The sequence below is a fragment of the Mastigoproctus giganteus genome, chromosome 7 (genome assembly GCF_048544385.1).
Source record: "Mastigoproctus giganteus isolate SK-2022 chromosome 7, ASM4854438v1, whole genome shotgun sequence".
NCBI classification, from domain to species: domain Eukaryota; kingdom Metazoa; phylum Arthropoda; class Arachnida; order Uropygi; family Thelyphonidae; genus Mastigoproctus; species Mastigoproctus giganteus.
Genome location: NC_143581.1, coordinates 64,730,416 through 64,753,942, shown reverse-complemented (window position 1 = coordinate 64,753,942; position 23,527 = coordinate 64,730,416). Strand labels below are relative to the sequence as shown.

At 37.3% G+C, this 23,527-nt stretch overlaps 1 protein-coding gene across 1 annotated transcript in view; it reads right to left on the bottom strand.

Moving 5' to 3' along the window:
- Positions 1–10,427: 10,427 nt before the first annotated feature.
- Positions 10,428–23,527, bottom strand: part of Rhp (GTP-Rho-binding protein rhophilin) — a 198,898-nt gene continuing 185,798 nt past the window's right edge. The window contains exons 14-15 of the mRNA XM_090376941.1: positions 17,193–17,342; positions 10,428–11,328 (exon numbers count right to left, since the gene is read on the bottom strand). Of these exons, the coding sequence (XP_090233067.1) occupies positions 10,960–11,328; positions 17,193–17,342 (519 nt within the window). The 3' untranslated portion in view covers positions 10,428–10,959. The remainder of the gene's footprint in view (positions 11,329–17,192; positions 17,343–23,527) is intronic.

The window sequence follows — 23,527 nt, the reverse complement described above, 5'->3', positions numbered from 1 at the left end:
ACTCCTTCATGTGTGAATGTAGATGCAAAATACTCATGTAGTTTGTTAGCCACCTGAGCAGGATCATCAACAGTTGAACCATCAATACCCAGTGCACCAATCTGATTCATCCCTTTCCTTCTAGAATTTATATAGGAACTCCTATATAGAATTTATATAGGAGAGGAGGCTACTAGTGACGGTCATGTTCAAAGCCGCTAAGTGGATTTTTCTTATTTATTGATTTGAAATTATTGTTTTTCTAAAACTTTTGATTTAAATTTAGTAGTATAACATTATTTTGTGATTTTCTGATTAAGTTGGTGTATTTATTCTTTACTCGGCCTTGTAATTGCATAAAAGTATCGGTAAGGGTTTCCACGTGTTCGTAACTACCGCTACCGTTCGTAATTTTCCCGCCATTGTGATACGATAGTTATATAGCGTTAGTTGAACTTCGTTAGCAGGTGAATTGTACGTTTAAATAAATACATATAACGACTTAGATTACAAACGTAATATAATTAATTATATTTAACATAATTAATTATAATTAATTAATAAAATCATGACTCAGACCAGAGCAGCAAAGCAAAAGGCTCAAGCTAATGGAAGCGCTGTGGCTCAGAGCAGAACTGAGGGGGGCAGTTGTCCTGACTCACAGCCTTATAAAATGCACTGTTTGCAGAGCAATCGGGTACGGGACAAGATACTGCCAAGGGGGATGTCTTTGTGTGTGCGTGATGCAAGGAGTGTATCGATATCAGGCAACAACTCGGCGTTCTTGTGGGCCTATATGAGAGCTTGAAGGACAGGGTGGATGCCCTCGAAGAAACTAAATTGAGGGGCCCATCAAGCTCTCAGCTGCCCACATCAACGCCAGAGCTTGCACTTGGGCATCGCGTGACACAGAGACAACCCCCAAGGCAGAATGCGCTGGTCCCGAAGGAACTAGTAGTTGTTGGTGGCTCTTTTGTCAGGGAAACGGGGAACATGCTTTGTAAAAAAGATAGGTGGAACAGGACCAGGGTATGTCTGCCAGGGGCAAAGGTTGATGACGTTGTAGAGTGAATATCATCTTTTAAGGGCACAAAAGGTGATATAGTTGTACACGTTGGCACTAATAATATTAAGAGTAGGAGACCGGCAGAATTACTTAACAAGTACAGGTCACTGCTCAACAAAAGCCAAGAATTAGGGTTGAAGTTGAAAGTGTCTGCAATTCTGCCCAGACACGATAGGAGGGAGTATATGATGAGAGCCTTGTCGATCAATTCGGCCCTGGAAAGATTGTGCAAGGCTCAAGGGGTAGAATTTTTTTCAGCCTGGACTGTACTTGTTAACAGGAGAGATTGCTTCTACAGGGATGGGATACACTTAAATAGAAAGGGTGCAAGAATATTTGCTGATGCTATCGAGGCAGTGTAGGTGGGTCAGAAAACTGCTAGCTTGGGGGGAGACAAAGACCAATAGATTGACAGTAGCCACTGGCAGAGGTGAAAGAGATTCTTGCACTGCTTCTATGAGAATGAGCAGAAGCCTGAAAAACAAGATGCATGGTATTTCAGAGACTGGTGGGAGCCATTGCGGTACAAGTAAACACATGGGTAGCTAAGAATAGAAACAGGTGCAGGTATACTTGCATGTACACCAATGCTAGGAGTTTAGTAAATAAATTTGATGAATTTGAGGTATTGCTCAAAACATCGAAGGCAGATATTGTTGGGATATCAGAGACGTGGTGTCACACAGATATAAGGGATGCAGAACTGCAATTTGGGGAGTACAACGTCTACAGAAAGGATAGGAAGTGGGGAGGGGTTATGCTATTAGTTAAGAAACACATAAAAACCAAGGAAGTGAAGCCAGTCGACATCGCTGGACAGTGCAGTGTTGAGTCAGTTTGGTGTGACATAAACATTGGGAGATCAAAATTGAGAGTAGGAGTGTGCTATAGGCCTAATGACTCTGATGAGTATAATAAGGAACTGTACAGGGAAATAGAGTGGGCCAGTAAATCAGAGAGTCTTATAATGGGAGATTTTAATTTCCCAGATATTGACTGGAATTTGGGGGCTGGTTACTCATACACTAGCAGGGCTTTTGTGGATTTATTGGATGATTGTTTTCTACATCAGCATGTTCGGGAGGCAACTAGAGGGAGTAATACTCTTGATTTGATTATCAGCAGTGATTCTTCATGCATTAAGAATCTGCAGATAAAGGAACCACTAGGTGGCAGTAATCAGAGTGTGCTGAAGTGGGATTTACTCAGAGGTAACTACCATCAGGGGTAAAGGGAAGGGTTATTGCTTCCGTAAAGGCGACTACGATGGACTGAGACAGTATTTAAATTCTATACAGTGGGACCAACTGATGATGTTACCAACAGCAAATTCAAAATGGGAAGCATTCAAAGAACTTATCTTGGAAGCTACTAGGCTTTACATACCAACTAAGAAATACTGTTCAAGGTTTAGGGGGCGCCTCCGTAGCCAGGTGGGAAGGAACAGCAGTGCGTAGCACGCTTCTTGATTAGACCGGGGTTCGAGCCCGTCACCACCAAATACGGAGGATGCGGAAAGGTCAAGGAATGACCACCGCATATCATGGAGCAATATGGCCTTAGTTGCTAATGCTCCTGAAAACCAAATAACAACAATCAAGGTTTAGGCCAAAATGGATGTCAGATGAACTAATGAGGCATATGGCAGAGAAGAAAAATGCATGGGATACATACAAATTAACACATGACACAGAAGCCTATGATAGATACAAGTTGATATGCAACCAAGTTACAAAGGAGGTTAGGCAGGCGAAGGCAGATTACGAGAAATCCTTGGCAAGGGATGCAAAGAAAAACAGCAGAGTTCTTTACTTATGTAAACTCTAGAAGGAAGGGGATGAATCAGATTGGTCCACTTGATATTGATGGGTCAACTGTTGATGATCCTGCTCAGGTAGCTAACAAACTAAATGAATATTTTGCATCGACATTCACACATGAGGAGTTATTCAGCGAGGGGAATGCCAGAGGTGTATTCAACTCTAGCAGTAAGCTACAGAATCTTGAAATAACTGGGAGTAAAGTGGAGGAGAAACTGTTGAAGATAAACACAAGAAAGGCACCCGGGGTGGATGGGATCTATCCAGTTATATTAAAGGAGGCAGCAAAGGAAGTAAGCAAACCCTTAGCCATAATTATGAGAGCTTCCTTGGACTCAGCGGAGGTACCCATAGACTGGAAATGTGCAAATGTGACCCCAATTCACAAAGGAGGATCAAAGGCTGACACAAGTAATTATAGACCTGTGAGCTTGACTTCTGTTCCAGGAAAATTAATGGAGGCACTGGTTAAAGAAGCACTGCAGGATCATTTAGACAAGACTTCAGTTATAGCTCAGACACAGCATGGTTTTGTTAAGGGGAAGTCTTGCCTGACCAACTTGATTGGATACTATGATGCAGTCACAAAAGAACTGGATGCAGGGAATAACTTTGATATTATATACTTGGATCTTAGAAAGGCTTTTGCTACTGTTGCACATGGAAGACTGCTACACAAATTGGAGCAGTGTGACATTGGAGGCAAATTGCTGCTATGGATAAAGGGTTGGTTGAGGGGGAGAAGACAGAGAGTGGTAATCAATGGACACTGCTCATCGTGGACTGATGTTATTAGTGGAGTCCCTCAGGGCTCAGTGTTGGGTCCATTATTGTTTTCTGTATTTATAAATGATATTGATGATGGTATATCGGGCTTAATGTCCAAGTTTGCAGACAATACAAAGGTTGGCAGGGTTGTCAAGGACACTACTGACACTATGCTGCTGCAGCAGGATCTGGAAATGTTGAGCAGATGGGCTGAGAGGTGGCAAATGAAGTTTAACATTGACAAATGTAAAGTATTACACATGGGAAACAGCAACCCCAGAGCAACGTATCAACTCTGTGGTACTACACTGACAGTGGTAGAGAATGAAAGGGACTTGGGGGTGGTTGTGCAGGCAGATATGAAGTTCTCTGAGCAGTGTAGACGGGCTGCAAGAGTAGCTCATGGAGTATTGTCAATGATATACAGGAATTTTTCCAGCAGGGATAAGGAGGTGATTATTCCATTGTATAAGGCGATGGTCAGGCCACACCTAGAGTACTGTATACAGGTCTGGAGGCCTCATTTCAAGAAGGATGTAGACCTGCTGGAACGAGTACAGAGAAGGGCAACAAGATTAGTGAATGGAACAAAGAGGTGCTCTTACGAAGAAAGGCTTAAGTTTTGGAGACTAGGCACCAGCGAGGTGATCTGATAGAGGTGTATAAAGCCTTGAATGGTTTAAGCATGCTCAATGCTGATGGGATTCTTCCTCTAGCTCAGAAAAATCACCTGAGAGGGCATAAATTCAAATTGAGGAAAGACAGATGTAGGATAGACGTGTGGAAATTTGCCTTTAGCCAGCGGGTGGTTGGTTGGTGGAACAGACTTCCATCCCTTGTGGTGGAGGTTGATAGCCTAAATAAGTTTAAGGCTCAGCTGGACAAATATTTTGAACAAACAGAGGGGTGAAGTGGAAGTGGGTTTTTTTTTTTTTGGCTGATGCTGCATAAGCTTGCTTTCTTGCATCAAGTGCCTCTACTAATGCTAATGCTAACTCTTTGCTGTTTTTCTTTATATAATTTGCCAAAGATTTCTCAAAATCTACCTTTGCCTGACTAATCTCCTTTGTGACTTGGTTACAGACCAGCTTATATCTATCATAGGCTTCCATCCCATGCATTTTTCTTCTCAGCCACATATCTCATTAGTTCATCTGACATCCATTTAGGCCTAAACCTTGAACAATATTTCTTAGTTGGTATGTAAAGCCTAGTAGCTTCCAAGATTAATTCTTTGAATGCCTCCCATTTTGAATTGCTGTTGGTAACATCATCAGTTGGTCCCACCAAATAGAATTTAAATATTGTCTCAGACCACCGTAGTTGCCTTTACAAAAGTAAAAACCCTTCCTTTTACCCCTGATGGTAGTTACCTCTTTGAGTAAATCCCACTTCAGCACACTGTGATCACTAGATTAAGAATCTACAGATAAAGGGACAACCCAGTGGTTCCTTTATCTGCAGATTCTTAATGCATGAAGAATAACTACTGATAATCAGATCAACAGTATTACTCCCTCTAGTTGCCTCCCAAACATGCTGATGTAGAAAACAATCATTGAATAATTCCACAAAAGTCTTGCTAGTGTGTGAGTGACCAACCCACAAATTTTAGTCATTATCCATGAAATTAAAATCCCCCATTATAAGACCCTCTGATTTACTGGCCCACTCTATTTCCCTGTACAGTTTCTTATTATACTCATCAGAATCATTAGGCCTATAACACACTCCTACTCTCAATTTTGATCTCCCAGTGCTTATGTCACACTAAACTGATTCAACGCTACTGTCCAGCGATGTCAACTAGCTACACTAACTTGGATTTTATGCGTTTCTTAACTAATAGCATAACCCCTCCTTCCTTCCTATACACATTGTACTCCCCAAATTCCAGTTCTGTATTCCTTATATCTGTGTGACACGTCTCTGATATCCCAACAATATCTGCTTTTGATGTTTTGATTGCCTCAAATTCATTTACTAAGCTCCTAGCATTGGTGAATACGCTAGTATACGTGTACCTGTTCTTATTCTTAGCTACCCTAACACAACCCATGTGTTTACTTGTACTGCAATGACTCCCAGCAGTCTCTGAAATACCCTGCATCTTGTTTTCCAGGCTGCTGCTCATTCAAATTGAAGCAGTGCAAGAATCACTTTCACCTCTGCCAGCAGCTACTGTTAATCTATTAGTCCTTGTATCCCCCACCCAAGCTAGCAGTTTTCTGACCAACCTAACACTGCCTCGATAGCATCAGCAAATATTCTTGCACCCTTTCTATTTAAGTGTATCCCATCCCTGTAGAAGCAGTCTCTCCTGTTAACAAGCACAGACTAGGATGAAAAAATTTCTACCCCTTGAGCCTTGCACAATCTTTCCATGGCCAAATTGATCGACAAGGCTCTCATCATATAATCCCTCCTATTGTGTCTAGATAGAATTAGAGACAATTTTTTTTTCAAGTTCAAATCGAATAATACAGCTCACAGATCCCAGTCTCCAAAACTATGGGCTATATTATGCAAGTCTATAATTAAAAAACTGCTGCAACATTAATAAATATAATGTTTCAGCTCAAAACACGGTGTCCATGTTGAACTACAGAAAGTAGGCATTGTTGACTAGTTATTACAATCACCATTCTTCCAGTGTGAAAAAGCCACAGACAGTTGGAATTTTTATGATTCGACATTTTAGTCTAGAACATTTACAACGAAGATGGTGTTTCTGCCTCTTTCAAAACAGCAGAAAGAGCTTGCTTACAAGCATAGAAAAGTTCAAGAGCAAGAATCAGATTAAAAAAAAAAAACACATTGGAGAGTCAATAACTTAACACAAAGTGAAAGTAATATTGTATGTTACTACTACTTCAAATTCAGCCATTACCAAAGGACTGCAACTTCCAAAAATTCATAAAACAATTCAGGACTACTCTTGGCTATTGACAAAGCCTAGCTTGTGTTTGAAAAACATCTTCCAGTTGGTTACCATATTTTTAGATTTTGTTTGTTTGTGTGTGTGTGTGTGCGCATATATATATATAAAAATTTCTTGTGACTTATTAATTTCCAAATGTAGCTGGCTGCAAAAGTAAGCATGCCAAAAAAAAGTGGTTTGGCTTTCTTCTTACATCATAGTCACCTGTCTACAGGATATTTTGCCTTCATTTCCCCAGAAACATCTCTTGTGGAAAATCAGAAGCCCAGCTATATATATATATATATATATATATAGAGAGAGAGAGAGAGAGACCAAATTAATGACTATACACAGTTAGGAAATAAACTATTATTTAAAAAATGAAATGCATTGCCGGTTTGAAGCAAAGATCAGAAATGGAGGTTGGCACAAGATGGCATTCTAAGCTTTCAGCAGGGCAGCAATGTGGAAATCTTACCCAAAGTCATTGGCAGCCCTATAATAATTGTGAATACCATGCAGGGTGACCAGATGCTGATGGCCAAAACTAGGACAAAATGATGTCAAAGCCTAAATCCAGGATGATAATAATAATGGGGGAAAATTATTGTAGATACTATGCAGGGTGACCAGATGCTGATGGCCAAAACCAGGACAAAATTAGTGTCAAAAAAAGAACAACAATGAGAACTTTGCCACATTTGGGTAATATATGTTCTAAAAATGGAAGTGCTTAAAACAATCTGGTTTAAGATGAGGAATAATTAACTATATAAATAGAAATAAAATAAATCAGGAGCCAAAGGTTTAATCATAATTCAAAGAATTTCAATAATAATAATTGAACTACTTTCTGCCCTAATCTTATTGTGATCAATATTGTGTTATGTCAATTTTATGTGACTAAATAACATCATTTTTGGCTTTTACACCCAAGCATTTTCATTCATCATAACCAATGAACATTGACAGGATGAGGATTCTAAGAACAATTTAATTAATAATGGTGCATTAAAACTGCATTCCAGGAAAACAAAATTTCCAAGAAAATGTGGAAAACTTTTAGCATGACAGCAATTTTAAATAGCAAAATTTTTTTAAATGAATTGTAGATTTTTCTGAAATATATTATTCGATAAGTTTATACTGGTGTGGCCAATTATTGTAATTTTGAGTGATTTGTGAATTTCCAAAAACTTTTTATTATAGAATAAAAAGAGTCCAATTTCCATCTATTTTTGAAATGCAAAACTGCAGAAAAATAACCACTGACTAAAACAATATCTCTTAAGCAAAGAAAACTAACAATACATCAATTTGAAATTTTATATTATTACTTCTCAAACTAGTGTACTTTTAAAAAAATTCATTCCATAAATCTGAATTTATTGAAGCATTCATCCCATTTTTCTAAATATTTAGAAGTCATTTTATATATACCAGTATATATATCAAATATTTCATTTCTAAATTATATAGTTACTTCAACCCTGAATATATGATCAGTTACAATTTTGTAAGCACTTACAAGAACAAGTTTTCCTTTAATGTATAATTTAACCATTTTAATTGTCTGATATACAGAACTCATGAAATTATGCACAATTTATGCAATTTTTAGAGCATTCAATAATACTTATTGAATATGCCAAGCACACTATATAACACATGGTAGTTTGCTTCATTTAACAGTGATTCAAAACTTCACTATTTCAGTGGCTTTTATTCTGCAAGAAAAAAATGCCTTCAAAAAATTTTAATACTTGATCAATCACTTGGTATAAACTAAACCAGCAGGTTTTTGAATGTGTCAATAATTTGTTATACATCCTATCTTCTAAAGAAGAAAAAATTCTCAAAATTTCAGAGTCACATCCTTGTTTTCTTAGAATCACCTCTTTGTGAACTTACATGCATAAGTGGCTTTGGCTTTCCATCACTAGAAGTGCCAGAAAATACTTATAAAGTAATAAAGTATTTGTTAGATCTAGTTTTAGATTGAAAATGAGTGCTTGCAAATGGAGATGATAAAAACTGATTAACCAATTATTCCCACCAATATAATTCAAATAATGCTTAACCCATCCTAATTTCCCCTGAGAAAAAAAAAATATCTTTTACCCTTGACAACAGTTTATCTTTAGATATGCCACACATTAAGCAATCCTTGATAAAAATGAATATTGTTCTCCCATATAGTATCTCTAACCTGTTGATGTAATCCAACCTAGTTGTATCTCAAGAAAATTAAATGTCCCCCATGATAGTACAATTATACTCAACATTGTGGCCTGTACACAACCTTAGTTTGTAATTTAAAATTTAAATTACCCCCACACACACTTGTGTCGTGCTCCTTACCTGTATGTCATAATACCATGTTTCTGATATTCCTATTATGAATTGCTAGCATTAGTATACAAACATGTCTTTTCATGTTTTTTAAAAATATTTATAAACATCAAAAGCAGAAATATGTGCATGTGCAGCTTGAAATTTCATGCCATGCATAGTCTTTTAAATGGAAGATACTAAGAGACCAATACTTTTATTTTCTGTATATGTTTTTTGTAATTTTTTTTAACAATGTTTTCTTTTTTTTTTGAAAATAAAAGATGTATAAACAGTTTGTTTTAAAAATTTTTAAATTTACATTTAAAGTTGCATACAATAAGCATTGCAATCCATTAAGAAAAGATGAAATAATAGTGGCATTGTTCAAGCAGAATTCAAAAAAATAAAAAACCAAAAACTTTTTGAAAACGTTTTTTTGCCCTGCCACTATTTTTGCTACAAATGGCAGCATCCACTGCTAGGAACAGACTAACTAGTGCATGTTTCATGTGATTAACTCTCCAGTGGACAGTAATTTCTTATCTTTTTCCTTCTCTCATTTAGCAGCAAAATTATAATGATAACTTAGTTTCATTTATATTTTTGACAGATTATTCTCAGCAGAGATCAAAATTGCTTTTTTTGGTGGCCAAAAAAAGTTTTCTGGAAAGTGAAATGTCATGTTTTCAATCAGCTGCTTGAGTAGTTAAGGCAGCTGGTTTTTTTTTTGTTTATCAGCCATGTTGTCCCATGCATATTTGATGGTACTATATGCATATATAATTCCTTACAAATTGGAACAAAAATTAAAGAAATCTACAGAATTAGGAAGATCAAACTTTAGATAGCGTTCCCTCAGAATTACAAAAGGAATGCAAGTAGAATGAGATTTCTTACTGTTTTTAATAAATTGGCAAAATAACCATGTTATTTAATTCAAATATTCAAACTTCACTTATACAGAATTTCATTTTTATAGGTTTCAGAAATTAAAATTCTTTGCACTTTTTAAATAAAAACTGCATGCAGTATTTTTTGCTGAGTGCATAATATGAATTTAAAAGTTGCAGGCCATATATATACACTGTGATATATATGGCCTCCAACTCTCACATGTTCAAATATTAGGATTTCTGATTTCACATTTTTAAGCTGTCGAAGTTGTCATTAAAATAAAATTTGATACCTTCTTTCAAGAAATGCATAGAAAAGTACTTATTAAACACTATTAATAAGTTGCCACTAATAATACCATGATTTTTTGTAATTTATTTTACGCTGGCTAATATATTTATTCAAATTTATAAGAATATAAAGTGAATATAACAATTAAATTTGTAAATTTAACAGAGCAAAGTCTTATTTAAAATATAATGAAAATTATCAACAACTTTCATGTCAAGAAATAAAGTTTGTAGTTTACTTCAAACATTCTTTGGGTAGGTAAAAACACTATAAAAAATTCAGTTAACAATAGTTATAAAAGTAGTAAACATAATATTCTGAACTATCAAAATATAAATGCCTTTGTTTATGCTCAGAAAAATCACATTATATTACATTAAAAATATGATAGCCCTCTTAGTTAACATTTAAAGAATAAGGAAATGATCAATATGTACATTCTGTTTCCACAATATGAAATAAAGATATAGGGCATCCTTTTTATGGTGGACATCTCCGGTTATTTTCATTAAGATTTATATACAATGGAAGGAAATAATAATTCTTAAAACAATGAATGTTTTGTACAGATTCATGGGAGGGACAAGACAAAAACACTACCCTGCCTGTGATAACACTAATGGAGCATTTACAACATTGCACTTTAAAAAATTCAATATAAAGAAATATTTTTTAGCTTTTGAGATTTTCTAACACATTCTGAACATAAATTCTTTAACTATACACTTAATATACAATTTTTTTTTACAATTAATTTAAAGCTATGTAGTACAAAACTGAAATGCATGGGCACGTTCTTTGTCTCTTCTGTTTCTTCCATAAATGGAGCTGCCCTTCTGCAAGATATGGACAACCTATAATACTATTTAATGCTAAATTTTAGTTCATCTTAAAACAATATTTTGATTGAAAGTACTGTCTGATGGAAGGTGTTCTTTAGACTGACTTCTTCTGAAGATATTCCATGTTAAACGCTTATGTCCATCTTTACTTTTGCTACTAGAGAGACTACCAGCTGGAGTATGTATATAACATGTAGGTGAAATACCAGAACTACTGGATGTTGTAGACATTGGACTTGCTGATGGACTCGATTTTGGATTAAGATAATTATGATCCATTGGAGTAATTACTTTCAAAGTCAATTTACACCCCGCTTCTCGTATCATGGAAACTACTTCATCATGCTTCAACCATTTTACATCTGTTTCACCTATGGCAACAATAAAATCTCCTTCTTTCATTCCTCCGGACTGAAAGAAAAATAGTGGCTATGAGTATTCAAATTTGTATCTCAAAGTTTAATTTCAAACAATTTAACATTAAGAAAGTAAAATTTTTGCAAGAAATTGCATCATCCCAGATTTGATAGCAAATTTACATTTGAACACGTTTTGTATGGATTTGATAATTAATTTCAAATTAATTGCCAAATCTGAATAAGAACATTCAATTAGCTCCCTTCTGGAATGCAATTTACCTCTGATGTTTTGAGCCCAATTTTCTTCCACAGGTTTTGAATTGCATTTAAATGGCAGGTGTATGAAAAGGCTGGTTCAATAGACAATGATTTTTTTTTTTTTTTTTTTTTTTTTTTAAAGAACAAGACTGAGCACAGAAATAGAAAATTTCCCATAATGAGATTTAGCTGCACCTCAGATACATTCTACTCTCGTGAATATTATTATATCTCGCACTATCCACCATTCCACCATTTGCTTCACGGTGTAATGATGAATCCACCATGGAGTAAATCCCAACAGCTTAATACCTAAGGCATTGCCCTACTTTTGTAGGGCCCTGCAAATACATTATACCTAAGACAGGGCTTTAGGTATTTGCAGGGTAGGTACTATGGTCACCATGGCTATCTTACAGATCAGTCTAGTAAATGAGGTTGGCAGCCAACTTCATTTACTAGACTGATTCTTTGTTTTATGATCACTGTGGTCTGTGTCTTGCAATGATTGCCACAACCTTTGAGAAAGATACAGGTACTCTTAGTATGGATGCTAAACTACTTTGTTCCATTATTCATGGAACAAATCTTAAAGCCTGAAGGAACGTGACAAAGAATAATAGTATTAATATCGAAATACTGTGGACACAGAGCGAAACAGAGACAGAATAAATTATGACAAGTTTAATAATGGGAAAAACACATACATATATTAGATTAGATACATACAAAAGCTTACAGTAAATTTGTTAACCTTCCTCAGTCAAACTGACAGTTAAGAGTGGAACATGAGAGCGTGGTACTGCCAATCATGTACATGAACTGCGTGATTAATTGTTGGATGTTGAAGCCTGTGATGCATGTGGACATTTGTCTTTAATCAAAATGGTTGCTTCGATGATAGGGTGGACACGACATCCACTGCTCCTGTTGACCAAGGTATTAGAGCGTGTGATGTTCAATGATTCCAACCAAGTGCGTCGTCGGTAGTGGCGGGACCTATCTACAATCACGACATCGCGGTGTGGGTCAGTATCATGGTGAGTTGCCCAAATGTGTTCGGCAATGGCCGAGTGTTCTACATCCGCTAAGTGGATTGCTCTTTCGTGTTCCGAAAGACGTTTTCTGAGCTGTCTCCCAGTTTTCCCAATGTAGCAGCTAGTGCACTCACGGCAAGAGATGCCGTAGACTAGACCATATTGTAGTAAGGCGGGAACCGGTGATTTCACTTTTGAGATGAGGGACCGTAACTTTCTGCCTGGGAGTTGTACACATTTTATCCCATGTGATTTTAGGACCCCAGAAACCTGTTGTGATAGGTTTGGGTAGTATTGGATAAAGGTACTCGCATTACGTTGGATGTTTCTGTTGGTCGCTACGTGGCCATGTGCTGTAGGTCACACCTGTCCAGGGTATTGGTGGGATAGCCTCACCTCGAAAGATCCGCCTTGACTTTAGCAGTTTTGGCGTGCCTCTCATCTACAGAACTAGAGTGGGTCCAGGCACGAGTTAGCAAGGTTCGTGCAATGGCAAGAAGATGGCTACGCACGTGTGCTGACCGGAAGTTGGTAAATTGGCCAGCACACACTGGTTTATGGTAGACAGTTGTCTTCAAGTGCATGCCCTCGTATCAGACAAGGGTGTCTACATATGGTATGGTGTTGTCCGATTCCAGCTTGATAGTGAATTTTATGAAAGGCGACAGTGAAATGAGGTGGTTAAGAGTCGGTCACCCGAATTTCTGGGGATAACTACAAACACATCATTCACATAGCGACACCAAAAGGTAATGGGATCTGATACATTCGTAAATCGTAAATGCACAACACTAATTCTTCCATCGCGATATTTGCCATGTCTGAACTAACTGGGAAACCCATGGCTGTGCCGTGTACCTGTTGGCCGAGTGTTCTACATCCGCTAAGTGGATTGCTCTGTGTTCCGAAAGACGTTTTCCGAGCCGTCTCCCAGTTTCCCCAATGTAGCAGCTGGTGCAGTCACGGCAAGAGATGTGGTAGGGTAGGTTTCTTGGGGCTCCTTTCTCCCCTAGTAAGCAAGACCACAAACACCGTCTCCAACAGTAGTGAATTTATAAAACGGATCCGAACCCTATCCATCTCAGAAGATCAAATCATGGCATCATTTGATGTAGTGTCACTTTTCACCTCCATCCCAGTAGAACTTGCCATCACATGTGCAAAGCAACTCTTGTATAACTACAAAACCCTTGGCAGCAAGACCAAACACCAGACTATATCTCCACCGCCCTCAGACTGTGCTTCACAGGTAGTGCAATTATGTTCAACGACTCCATTTACCAACAGGTACACGGCACAGCCATGGGTTCCCCAGTTAGTTCAGTCCTTTCATAAAATTTACCATCGAGCTAGAATCAGACAACACCATATCATACTTAGACACCCTTGTCCGATACGAGGGCATGCGCTTGAAGATAACTGTCTACTGCAATGTGTGCTGGCCAATTTACCAACTTCCGGTCAGCACACACGCGTAGCCATCTTCTTGCCACTGCACGAACCTTGCTAACTCGTGTCTGGAGTTAGCAACTTTAGCACGCCAAAACTGCTAAAGTCAAGGCGGATCTTGCGAGGTGAGGCTATACCACCAATACCCTTGACAGGTGTGACCTACAGCACATGGCCACGTAGCAACCAACAGAAACATCCAAGGTAACAACTCAACTGCGAGCGCCTTTATCCCATACTACCCCAACCTATCACAACAGGTTTCTGGGGTCCTAAAATCACATGGGATAAAATGTGTACAACTCCCAGGCAGAAAGTTACGATCCCTCATCTCCAAAGTGAAATCACCGGTTCCCGCCTTACTACATAGTGGTCTAGTCTACCGCATCTCTTGCCGTGACTGCACTAGCTGCTACATTGAGGAAACTGGGAGACGGCTCGGAAAACATCTTTCGGAACACGAAAGAGCATGTAGAACACTCGGCCATTGTCGAACACATTTGGGCAACCCAGTACGACACTGACCCACACCGCGATGTTGTGATTGTAGATAGGTCCTACCACTACCGATGACTGCTCTAATACCTTGGTCAACAGGAGCAGTGGATGTCGTGTCCACCCTATCATCAAAGCAACCATTTTGATTAATGACAAATGTCCACATGCATCACAGCCACAGGCTTCAACATCTAACAATTAATCACACAGTTCATGTACATGATTGGAAGTACTCATGTTCCACTCTTAACTGTCAGTTTGACTGAGGAAGGTTAACAAATTAACCGATAGTTTTTGTATGTATCTAATATATATGTATGTGTTTTTCCTGTTTTAGTTGACGAGACTGCCAGGTTGTGAAGCTCCCTCCACTCAATCAAGAAGTAGCCAGAGGGCTCGATTTACCATGGCATCAAACTGGGCCCTGGAGTCAGCTTTTACTGTGATAATGAGATCATCCACGTAAGCTTGGGATTTGCATCACCGAGATCCAAATTTAGGAACTCATCTAGGACCATATTCCACAGAATCGGCCCTAGGGTCAAGCCCTGCAAGCAGCCCCTATAGACCTTTCTAGCGATTTTGGAGTAAGAAGAGACTTGATTCAAGTTTACTCTCTAATGACTGTCCCAGATGACCTTTTTCAAAAGATCTCTGGCCAGCCATTAAAAAAAAATGGTTTTGGCAGTGGAATCCCAATCTTGAACAAATCTGTTAGACCTGAGAAAAACTATGACCAAGACTATGTGCACTTTAGGAATAATGCAGTGAGGATGAAATTCTTCACCAGGGACACAGCTTAGCATCTCTGAGCAATGTCTAACAAATTTATTATGGCATTTCTCTACAATAGAATACAGGCTGACCTTAATTAACGTGATTAATTCATCCCGCGAGCACATCACGCAAAATGGAAACATTAATCAAATATAATAATCAATAGGAAAAATTATAATTTGTCCTTACCTTCAGGAATGTCCATAAAGAATTTGAAAAATACCTTTTAAATAACATTTTAACTGTATACTATGTAAAAGATAATGAAAATAATTATGGAATTAAATGTTTATTGCATAAAAGAGCGGTTTCCAAGCTGTGCAGCATGGAATATTTTAAATTTGAGGGAAACACGGCGATACTCAACATTTGTCAGACACCACGCGGACTACTAGCTCGAGGTAGTTCACAGTTTCAACATTTCTTATCAAGTTGTTTGGACCTAACTACTTAATAAACAGAACTGTTAGGTATTTCTTTTGGTCTAGGTGCACCGTGAAAATATTACTGAGACACTAAGGGTGCCGTGATCCGAGAAAGTTTGGGAAACTCTGATGTAAAATACACAATGAAGAAACAATTTGTTACAAAAATATTTGAACAGTGTTGACTTTCTCTTTTTATCACTCAATTTCTGATCACTGACAACAATCTTCTCTGGGCCCTGGCGAAATAAATATCACAGAACCTCAAACCTTTTTGTGAGGCTCTCTGCAATACGAAAGATTTCATCTAGTTCTTTTACCATTATCTCCTTTGCAGTAACATTTTCATCTGGCTCATTTAAAAATTAAGAATTTTTAAATGCAAGTCTACATTGACTTTATTAGCGGGAGACAAACAAGTAACACATCTTCTTCCGATGGTTGAGAGAACACACTGAGGCAAGCAGTAGGCAAACATTTGTTTATTGCCAGTCCAACGCACTGTAAGCTTAAAGTGTGATTCAAATCTTTTTCAACTATCACATAAAAAAAAAAAAAAAAAAATCGCGCTAACTGGAAATTTGTGTTGTGTAAATTGGTATCATTTTTTCAAATAGCGGTAACCGAAAAATGCGTTAATCGAACTCTCGTTATGTGAGGCCTGGCTGTATTATTTGCTTTTACAATTGTATTTAACTATACAATAAACTCTCTATTTTTGTGATTATTCATTGGTGGTTTCTCTGCAAGGCTATGTTACATTTCTAACATATGCAGCTGAGATGTGAATGAGACCCTGATCCAACTGATGGATCTGAGTCTCATCACAAAATTAGTTATATTACATCTGTGATATATTATATTGCTGCGATTGTTATATTGAACATTTGAGAATTCTCAACCATATGAAGAGTGATATCGTGTCAATCAGCAACTGCTAGAAAAGGGAAAAGGGACAACACTGACTGCATAAAAAATATAGAGGGTTCTCTAGGTGACATGAAACCACTAACTTGGAATGTCTGCTGGCAAAAACTGTTGCTTGATGTAGTGAAAGGCATCTCATTGATAGATGAAGAGCTACAAAGGATGTGAGTCATGGCAAATGATGCAGGTGGAGAGTGTTTAAGTGATCAAGGCAGAGAGAAAGAATAATAAATGCAAATCCTCAGAGGACTGCCAGAGATTGTGGACAATAACTAAACTCTGACAAGGTGTTTGAAATGGATCCCTTGAAAAGAGACCTACAGGGATTGGTGTTTTTTATTATTATTATTTCAAATTTCATTTTTGTTATAAGTATGATTATTACTTTTAATAAATATATCATAAATATCTGCCTTGATTTGCAGGAACATATCCCTTATCACCTCTGCAAATAAAGGTTTTACTGTATTTGAAAATTGCTCCTGAATGCATATCAAGGAGCCATTACTAATTTATTACTATATTTATGCTTTTCATGCAGTTACCTCTGCTAAACTTCCAGGATCCACTCCTGCAACAATCACAGGTGAATCTCCTCTTACACTAAAACCATAGCTCTCGTCGCTTTTCCTATTAAGATATGCTGTTCTAGCTGCTGTCCAGTAGTGTCGTGCCGAAAATATGCTGAGGGGTCCCTGAAAATAAACATTACTGATATTAAGAGAATACAGTACCACAATTCTGGGGAGGGTTACTGTAGTTTACAGTACTGGAGAGTTAAATGATCTGAAATATTCTGAAATTGTAATGAAACTTAACAGCATTCAGGTTCACTTTCATAATGGGACAAGCACTAACTTTACCAATGCCAATGGTGTAACTTAACTTCATTCAAATTTACATAAAGGCTATATACAAACTGCTCTCTCCAAATAGTTTTTAAGTGAAGATCCACATTTGTCTAAAAAAATAACTGCAGAAATCACTTTATACAATAGTTGTGAAAATTCTAGTATCTCTATAATTTTTTGTCATTTAGTTAACAGAGTATAGGTTAGTCCATTAGTGCCAAACTGGAAATATACATTTAATTATTTTTATAATTTCTACTCAAACTTCAATATACATAAACAGAATTTTTTTCCCTTGATTTCCTACCTTTAAATTTCAGAAAAAACTTTAATTAACTTGAAAACAGCAAAAATGTATGATCAAGTATGCATTTTTGTAATTTTTCCTGGGGGGGAAAAAAAACCTAGCAGGCTAGTTTTTTTTTTCTGCGTTATCATGGCACCGCTGGCTAGAATGAATCAACTTACATGGAGCCGTTATTGATTCTGAGCTACGTCCATCACAGCTACAAAGGTGACTGACGTAGCTAATGGGGGGGGGGGATGTACGCAACTGTTTCTTGGCATAAGAAACACAACCAAAAGAATTGCAACGAATTGTTTTTGAAAAACTAAAATATCTTATTTCCTTTCTTCAACCTGAACTGCATTTACTAACACAAAATCAAAGAACATCTATTGGAAGCCACAGTGGAAAAAAAAACTAGGGTAAAACTGATACACAATGCACATTTAATTAAAAAAAAAAAAAAAAAACCCTTTGCTTTACTGTAATTGTCGTAGGGAACAATATTTTCCTTTATTGTTTTACAGTAATTGTCGTAGGCAACATCAGTTTAGCACGTTTTTTCGATGTGTATGCATTTGATGGCATCAAAAAATTCAAGGGAAAAATTCTCTTTTCATTATCACACACGCCAGAAAAATTCACTATAAAGTGTCATATGTTTGGATGCTTGCATTTCATTCTGAGCTGCAGCTGTAATAAAGTCACCTCTCTTGCACTGGCAGAGTAGCTGTTTACCAAATGAAGGAAAACAGGATTCATTTTCCTGAAATTTCCAGTTCCCTTCATTCTTTTGAAAAAAAAAAAAAAAAAAATCCTTAGGAGGAGGGAGTTCACTCTTTCCAAATCAGCGAGAAATAAAAGTACTTTTTGGTGGGGAGAAAGCAGAAGGCCAAGAGATTGTCAAAGGTCCACAGTTATAACTACTTTAAAGTGGTTACTGCCCCTAACTTGGAAATGTTATGATGAAAAATGAAATCATGACCTTTGTCAGTTTTATTAAAATAGTTAATAATTATTTATAAGTAAACAATACATCATATTATTATGTATATGATATACAAGTAATTTATAAATAAACAATGTTATCATGAATAACATTTGTGTGCAATGTTTTCTTGTTCTCTCACAGTCAATTATTTTCTATGCACTTCTGCCATCTGAGTCACACACTGTATTCCAATCCTTACTCTTGCTCTTGCTCTGGATGGCTTCACGAATGCCGCACTTCAGCTGATCGTCATCTGCAAAATGGTTTCCACAGAGTGCTGAAAGTTATTTGTTCTGCAAAAATGGTACTGAGTTTGAACTGAAAAGCTTTCCAAGGTCTCATTGAGGGTTTTTTTTTTTTTTTTTTTTTAATGATAGTAGTTAATTCTAATGAAACTCCATTCTAAATTAATAAAAAAGCAAACTAACATTTCTGTTAATAATAATAATTTTTGCAACTGAATTTGCAAAACATTTAACATTATATACAGTTTTTGGACAATTTCTCAGTTCCTATGTACACAGTCAGTCCTCATATAATACGTGTTTACACTATACGAATTCGATCATACACGATTTATAAATAGGGGAACGATATCTTATATAACACGAACCGAATTCACTTATGCACAATTCGCCTTTGTGTTTACAAGAAATGGCAGTCGAACGCAGAATCACCCCAACCGAACGCAACATGATAGGAATAAAGAGAAGATTCTGAAAATGTATTTATGTTTTTTATATCATTGAAGGGGAAACACGTTTCACCATAATAAGGTAAAAGCCTCCGTAGCCGAGTGGTCAGGAGCGGGAGTGCAGTAGCACACGCTCCTTGAGTAGACTGGGGTTCAAGCCCCTGACTGCTGAATACGGTCGATCTGCCAACCCGCACTGGATCAGCGTGGCAGATTATGGTCCATTTCCCTCAGCATGAATTGTTGAGGAGGCTTCCATCCTGCAGTGGGTTGATAATGGCTGCACTTTACCTTTTTTTAAGGTAAAAGCCCACACAATTCCAGCTATCGGTATTATCGCAAATGCAATTAGATCAAGTTTACTACCAGTTTATAACAGATACCACTAGCAGGAACGCAACTGGAAATTGTTTTTATTGTTTTATGGTAGTAATTAGAAATGTGCTTTAGTAAAATGTGAGGTGTTAATAGTGTATCTCTGCCTTTACGGTGTTGTTTATTCAGTTGCACAGCTTTGTTTATGTGTATCAAGCGTGCCTCCTCGTTTAGTAGTTGTGCTTTATTCCCTAAAAATGGGTAAAATACTTAAAAGCAGTGTCTTCACCTTTTTCTCTCTGAATCTGCAGTGTCTTCACCTGGTAAAGACACTGCAGATTCAGAGAGAAAAATAAAAGCAATATCGATAAACAGAGGCGGACTGGATCAAAAATTCTTACCCGGGAAAATTTATAGTGGCCTCATACTATGGTGAATGGCCAAAATCGCACCCGCCTCCGGCCCACCGGGGTTTTCCCGGTATGGCTTATGGCCAGTCTGCCTCTGTCGATAGAGAAAAAAATATGAAATTGTGAAACGCTTTGAGCGAAATGAAAGACCATGTGATATTGCACGTGCTACAGACCTAAATGAGGCAACGGCGAGAATTATAAAGAATGCAGAGAAAATAAAAACAACTTTCATAGCAGGAACAACTCAAAGTGTAATTAAAATCCATTAGATTAAGACACAAAGAATTGGAAGAGATGGAACGGCTGTCATCTGTTTGGATAGAAAATCAAACAAAAAACAAAGTTTTTTTTTTTGTTTGTTTCTTTTTATGTGATTTTTTAAACTTACAATAGAAGCAAAAGCATCAGCAATATTTTATTACGTAATAGTCGTAATAAAATACTTACGTATTTTATTACGACTATTACGTAATAAATTTTATTTATTTTATTTTATTTTATTACGACTATTACGTAATAAAATAATCGTAATAAAATACGTAAGTATTTTATTACGATTATTTATTGTGTTTGGTAATGTTTTTGGTTACAAATGTGTTTCAACCTTGGGTGGTCGGCACCTAACCCTATTTTTCCCATAGGGCCTGTTGTTGTTGTGTGTTAAGTGACACATCCTTAAATACCAGGTTCACGGCACACGTGGATGACCAGGCGCATACTTGGTATTCTGGCAAAAACCACGGCCTCAAAAAGGAGGTGAAGCCTAACTCTCCCATCTCTGTTCATGCTATTGTTGCCAGAGGATCCAATCCACAGACTTTCCAGCCACTTGCAGTCCCAGAATCTAGTCGGGGGAGATCTGGTATTGTTTTTCCCAATAGTGCTCGGCAATGGCAGATTTATTGAGCTCTGCAGTCTGTATCGCTCTTGAATATTCCCCCAGACAGTCCTTGAGACGCCATCCTGTCTCCCCCACGTAACATTCCCCACAAATGATTGCAGCGTATTGGAAATGATGAAAAAGAAGCAGATGTATACTGGACATATTATGAGAGGGTTCTCTGGAACCAGACTATATACAGCATTAGAGGATTGAACGGAGAGAGGGAAACAACAAGGGAGACCAAGAAAGGAATGACTAGATGGCTTAAAGAAATGGACCAACATGAAGAAGTACTATAAAATGAAGAGACATGCCCAAGATAGGAACCTCTGGGGAGTCATGACTGCAAACCTTTGACTAAGATACAGCACTTGATGATGATTTCATAATGCCAGAAATACATATATTCAATAAAGCATGGTCATCATTTTTTTTTCCACGACATACCTTTATTAATCATCCATATTTTGATGATCTTTTTCAAAGTAGTCAAAGTAGTCCCTATGAAATGAACTTGCTCCAATGTTTCTGCCATTCTTCAAAAACATGGTGGAAGCCAATTTTTTTAAAATGCATTTAAGAATTGCCTCCAATGTCTTTACACCTTCTGATGACTGGAAATTTTGGTCACAGTTCCTTCTTTAACTTTGGAAATAAAATATCACAAGGTCATAAGGGCAGATGAGGAACACATGACATTAATGCTGTTAAATACTCATGATAGTATGAGCAATGTGAGGTCTCACATTTTCATGATGCAGCATCCACCCACCCACCCACATGAAGTTGTGGCAATTTGCAATAAATGTGATCCCACAAAGTGTGCAGTCCAGTTTTGTAGTAAGGTCCCGTAAGAGTCATATGACGTGGAACAACATACCATTCCTTGAATATCAAAAAAAGATTACTATAACCTTTCCTGCAGAAGCCACAACTTTCACATTTTTCAGTGTTGCTGATGATGCAGACTTCCAAACAAAGCTTTGTTGCTTACTCTGGGTTGAAATGATGAAGCCATGTCTCATCCACCATTATGCTGAACCTCACCATCTTCAGTAACCATCTGTTGCAGGTCCTGACAAACCTCCATGAGAACTTGCTGTTGCTCAAGTGTGAATAGTCTTGGAACCCAGTGTGCACAACATGTGTCATATGGAAATGGTTGTGGAGAACACTATGCATGCTTCCTGCTGATATTCTTACCATCTTTGCCAATTGCCTCACTGTTATACAACGATCTTCTCTCACAATTACAGAAGCAGTGCTTATAGTTTCTGTGGTGACAGCAGTGGTTGGAGCTCCAGGACTGACAATTTTTGTGATTGAATCACGTCCATTTTTAAACATCCTAAACCACCTACAAGCTGTGCTATATGGAAGCATACATTCGCCATAAGTCTCTTTTAACAATACACTTGCTTCAGCTGATGTTTTCTTGAAATGTAAACAAAATTTGAGAGCATCATACTGTTCCTCGCATGTCACATCCATTGTTATGTAGACAAAACTGAACAGGCATAAACAGAGGATGAAACAACATATTTTTCTGTTCTGAAACCATTCTCCATCGAACAGGCCATTCTTCAATTACGTAATGCTTGTCTTTTGCTTGGCTGTACCACTCACACAAAAAGCAGTAATATTTCATGTAGCCTAGATGAATCCCAAGAAGTGCTATCACTTTCATATCACTATAAATATTCAATAAGTATTTGTCATAGTCAGTACTGTTTAAAAACCTGTATATACATAAACAATATGTATGTGTGACCAGGATAGATGGGTAAATGTTTCCATTAGGTAAAACCACTACCTTCCATCTTGGCTTTCATAAATATATACCATTCATCATGGCTGTATTTTAGTCCCAAAGTCTTCATAAATTCAGTAATATCACAGAAAAGTACTAAATCACTACTCAGAGAGAAAAGTTTAAGCCAAATCGTTCTAATGTTTACCAAATATAGTTGCCCCTGGTACTTATTCCTAGTTTCCACCAAAGCAATCAGGAACCAAAGAGCCTGACTTTTTGATAGATCCAAGTTTCTAATGAGATTTAATTCTGATTGTGAAATGAAATGAGGAGTCACAGCAAGCTGAGAGGATGGACCCAAAAATTCAGATGTTGCACTTGGATTGTTGTCCAAGTCGTCAACTTTATTCTTCCATTCAAAGTTCATCTTTTGGGTAGCTGAGATAATGGGTGCTTCTTATCGTGAGGTATTGGTCAAATAGCAAATAATTATTTTGAGTAATGTGTGGAATGTTTTGCCTTTTAAGAAAAATCAATATAAGTGAGTCAAACAGATATGGCCTTACATGGTTCTTCAGTTCTCTCAATACAATTAGAGCAGCAAAATTACATTGGTGTATGTGGACCTTGTAACCATCATCTCAATAATCTAGCACATGAACTACAACATACATGGGCATTCAGCTGCTATCAT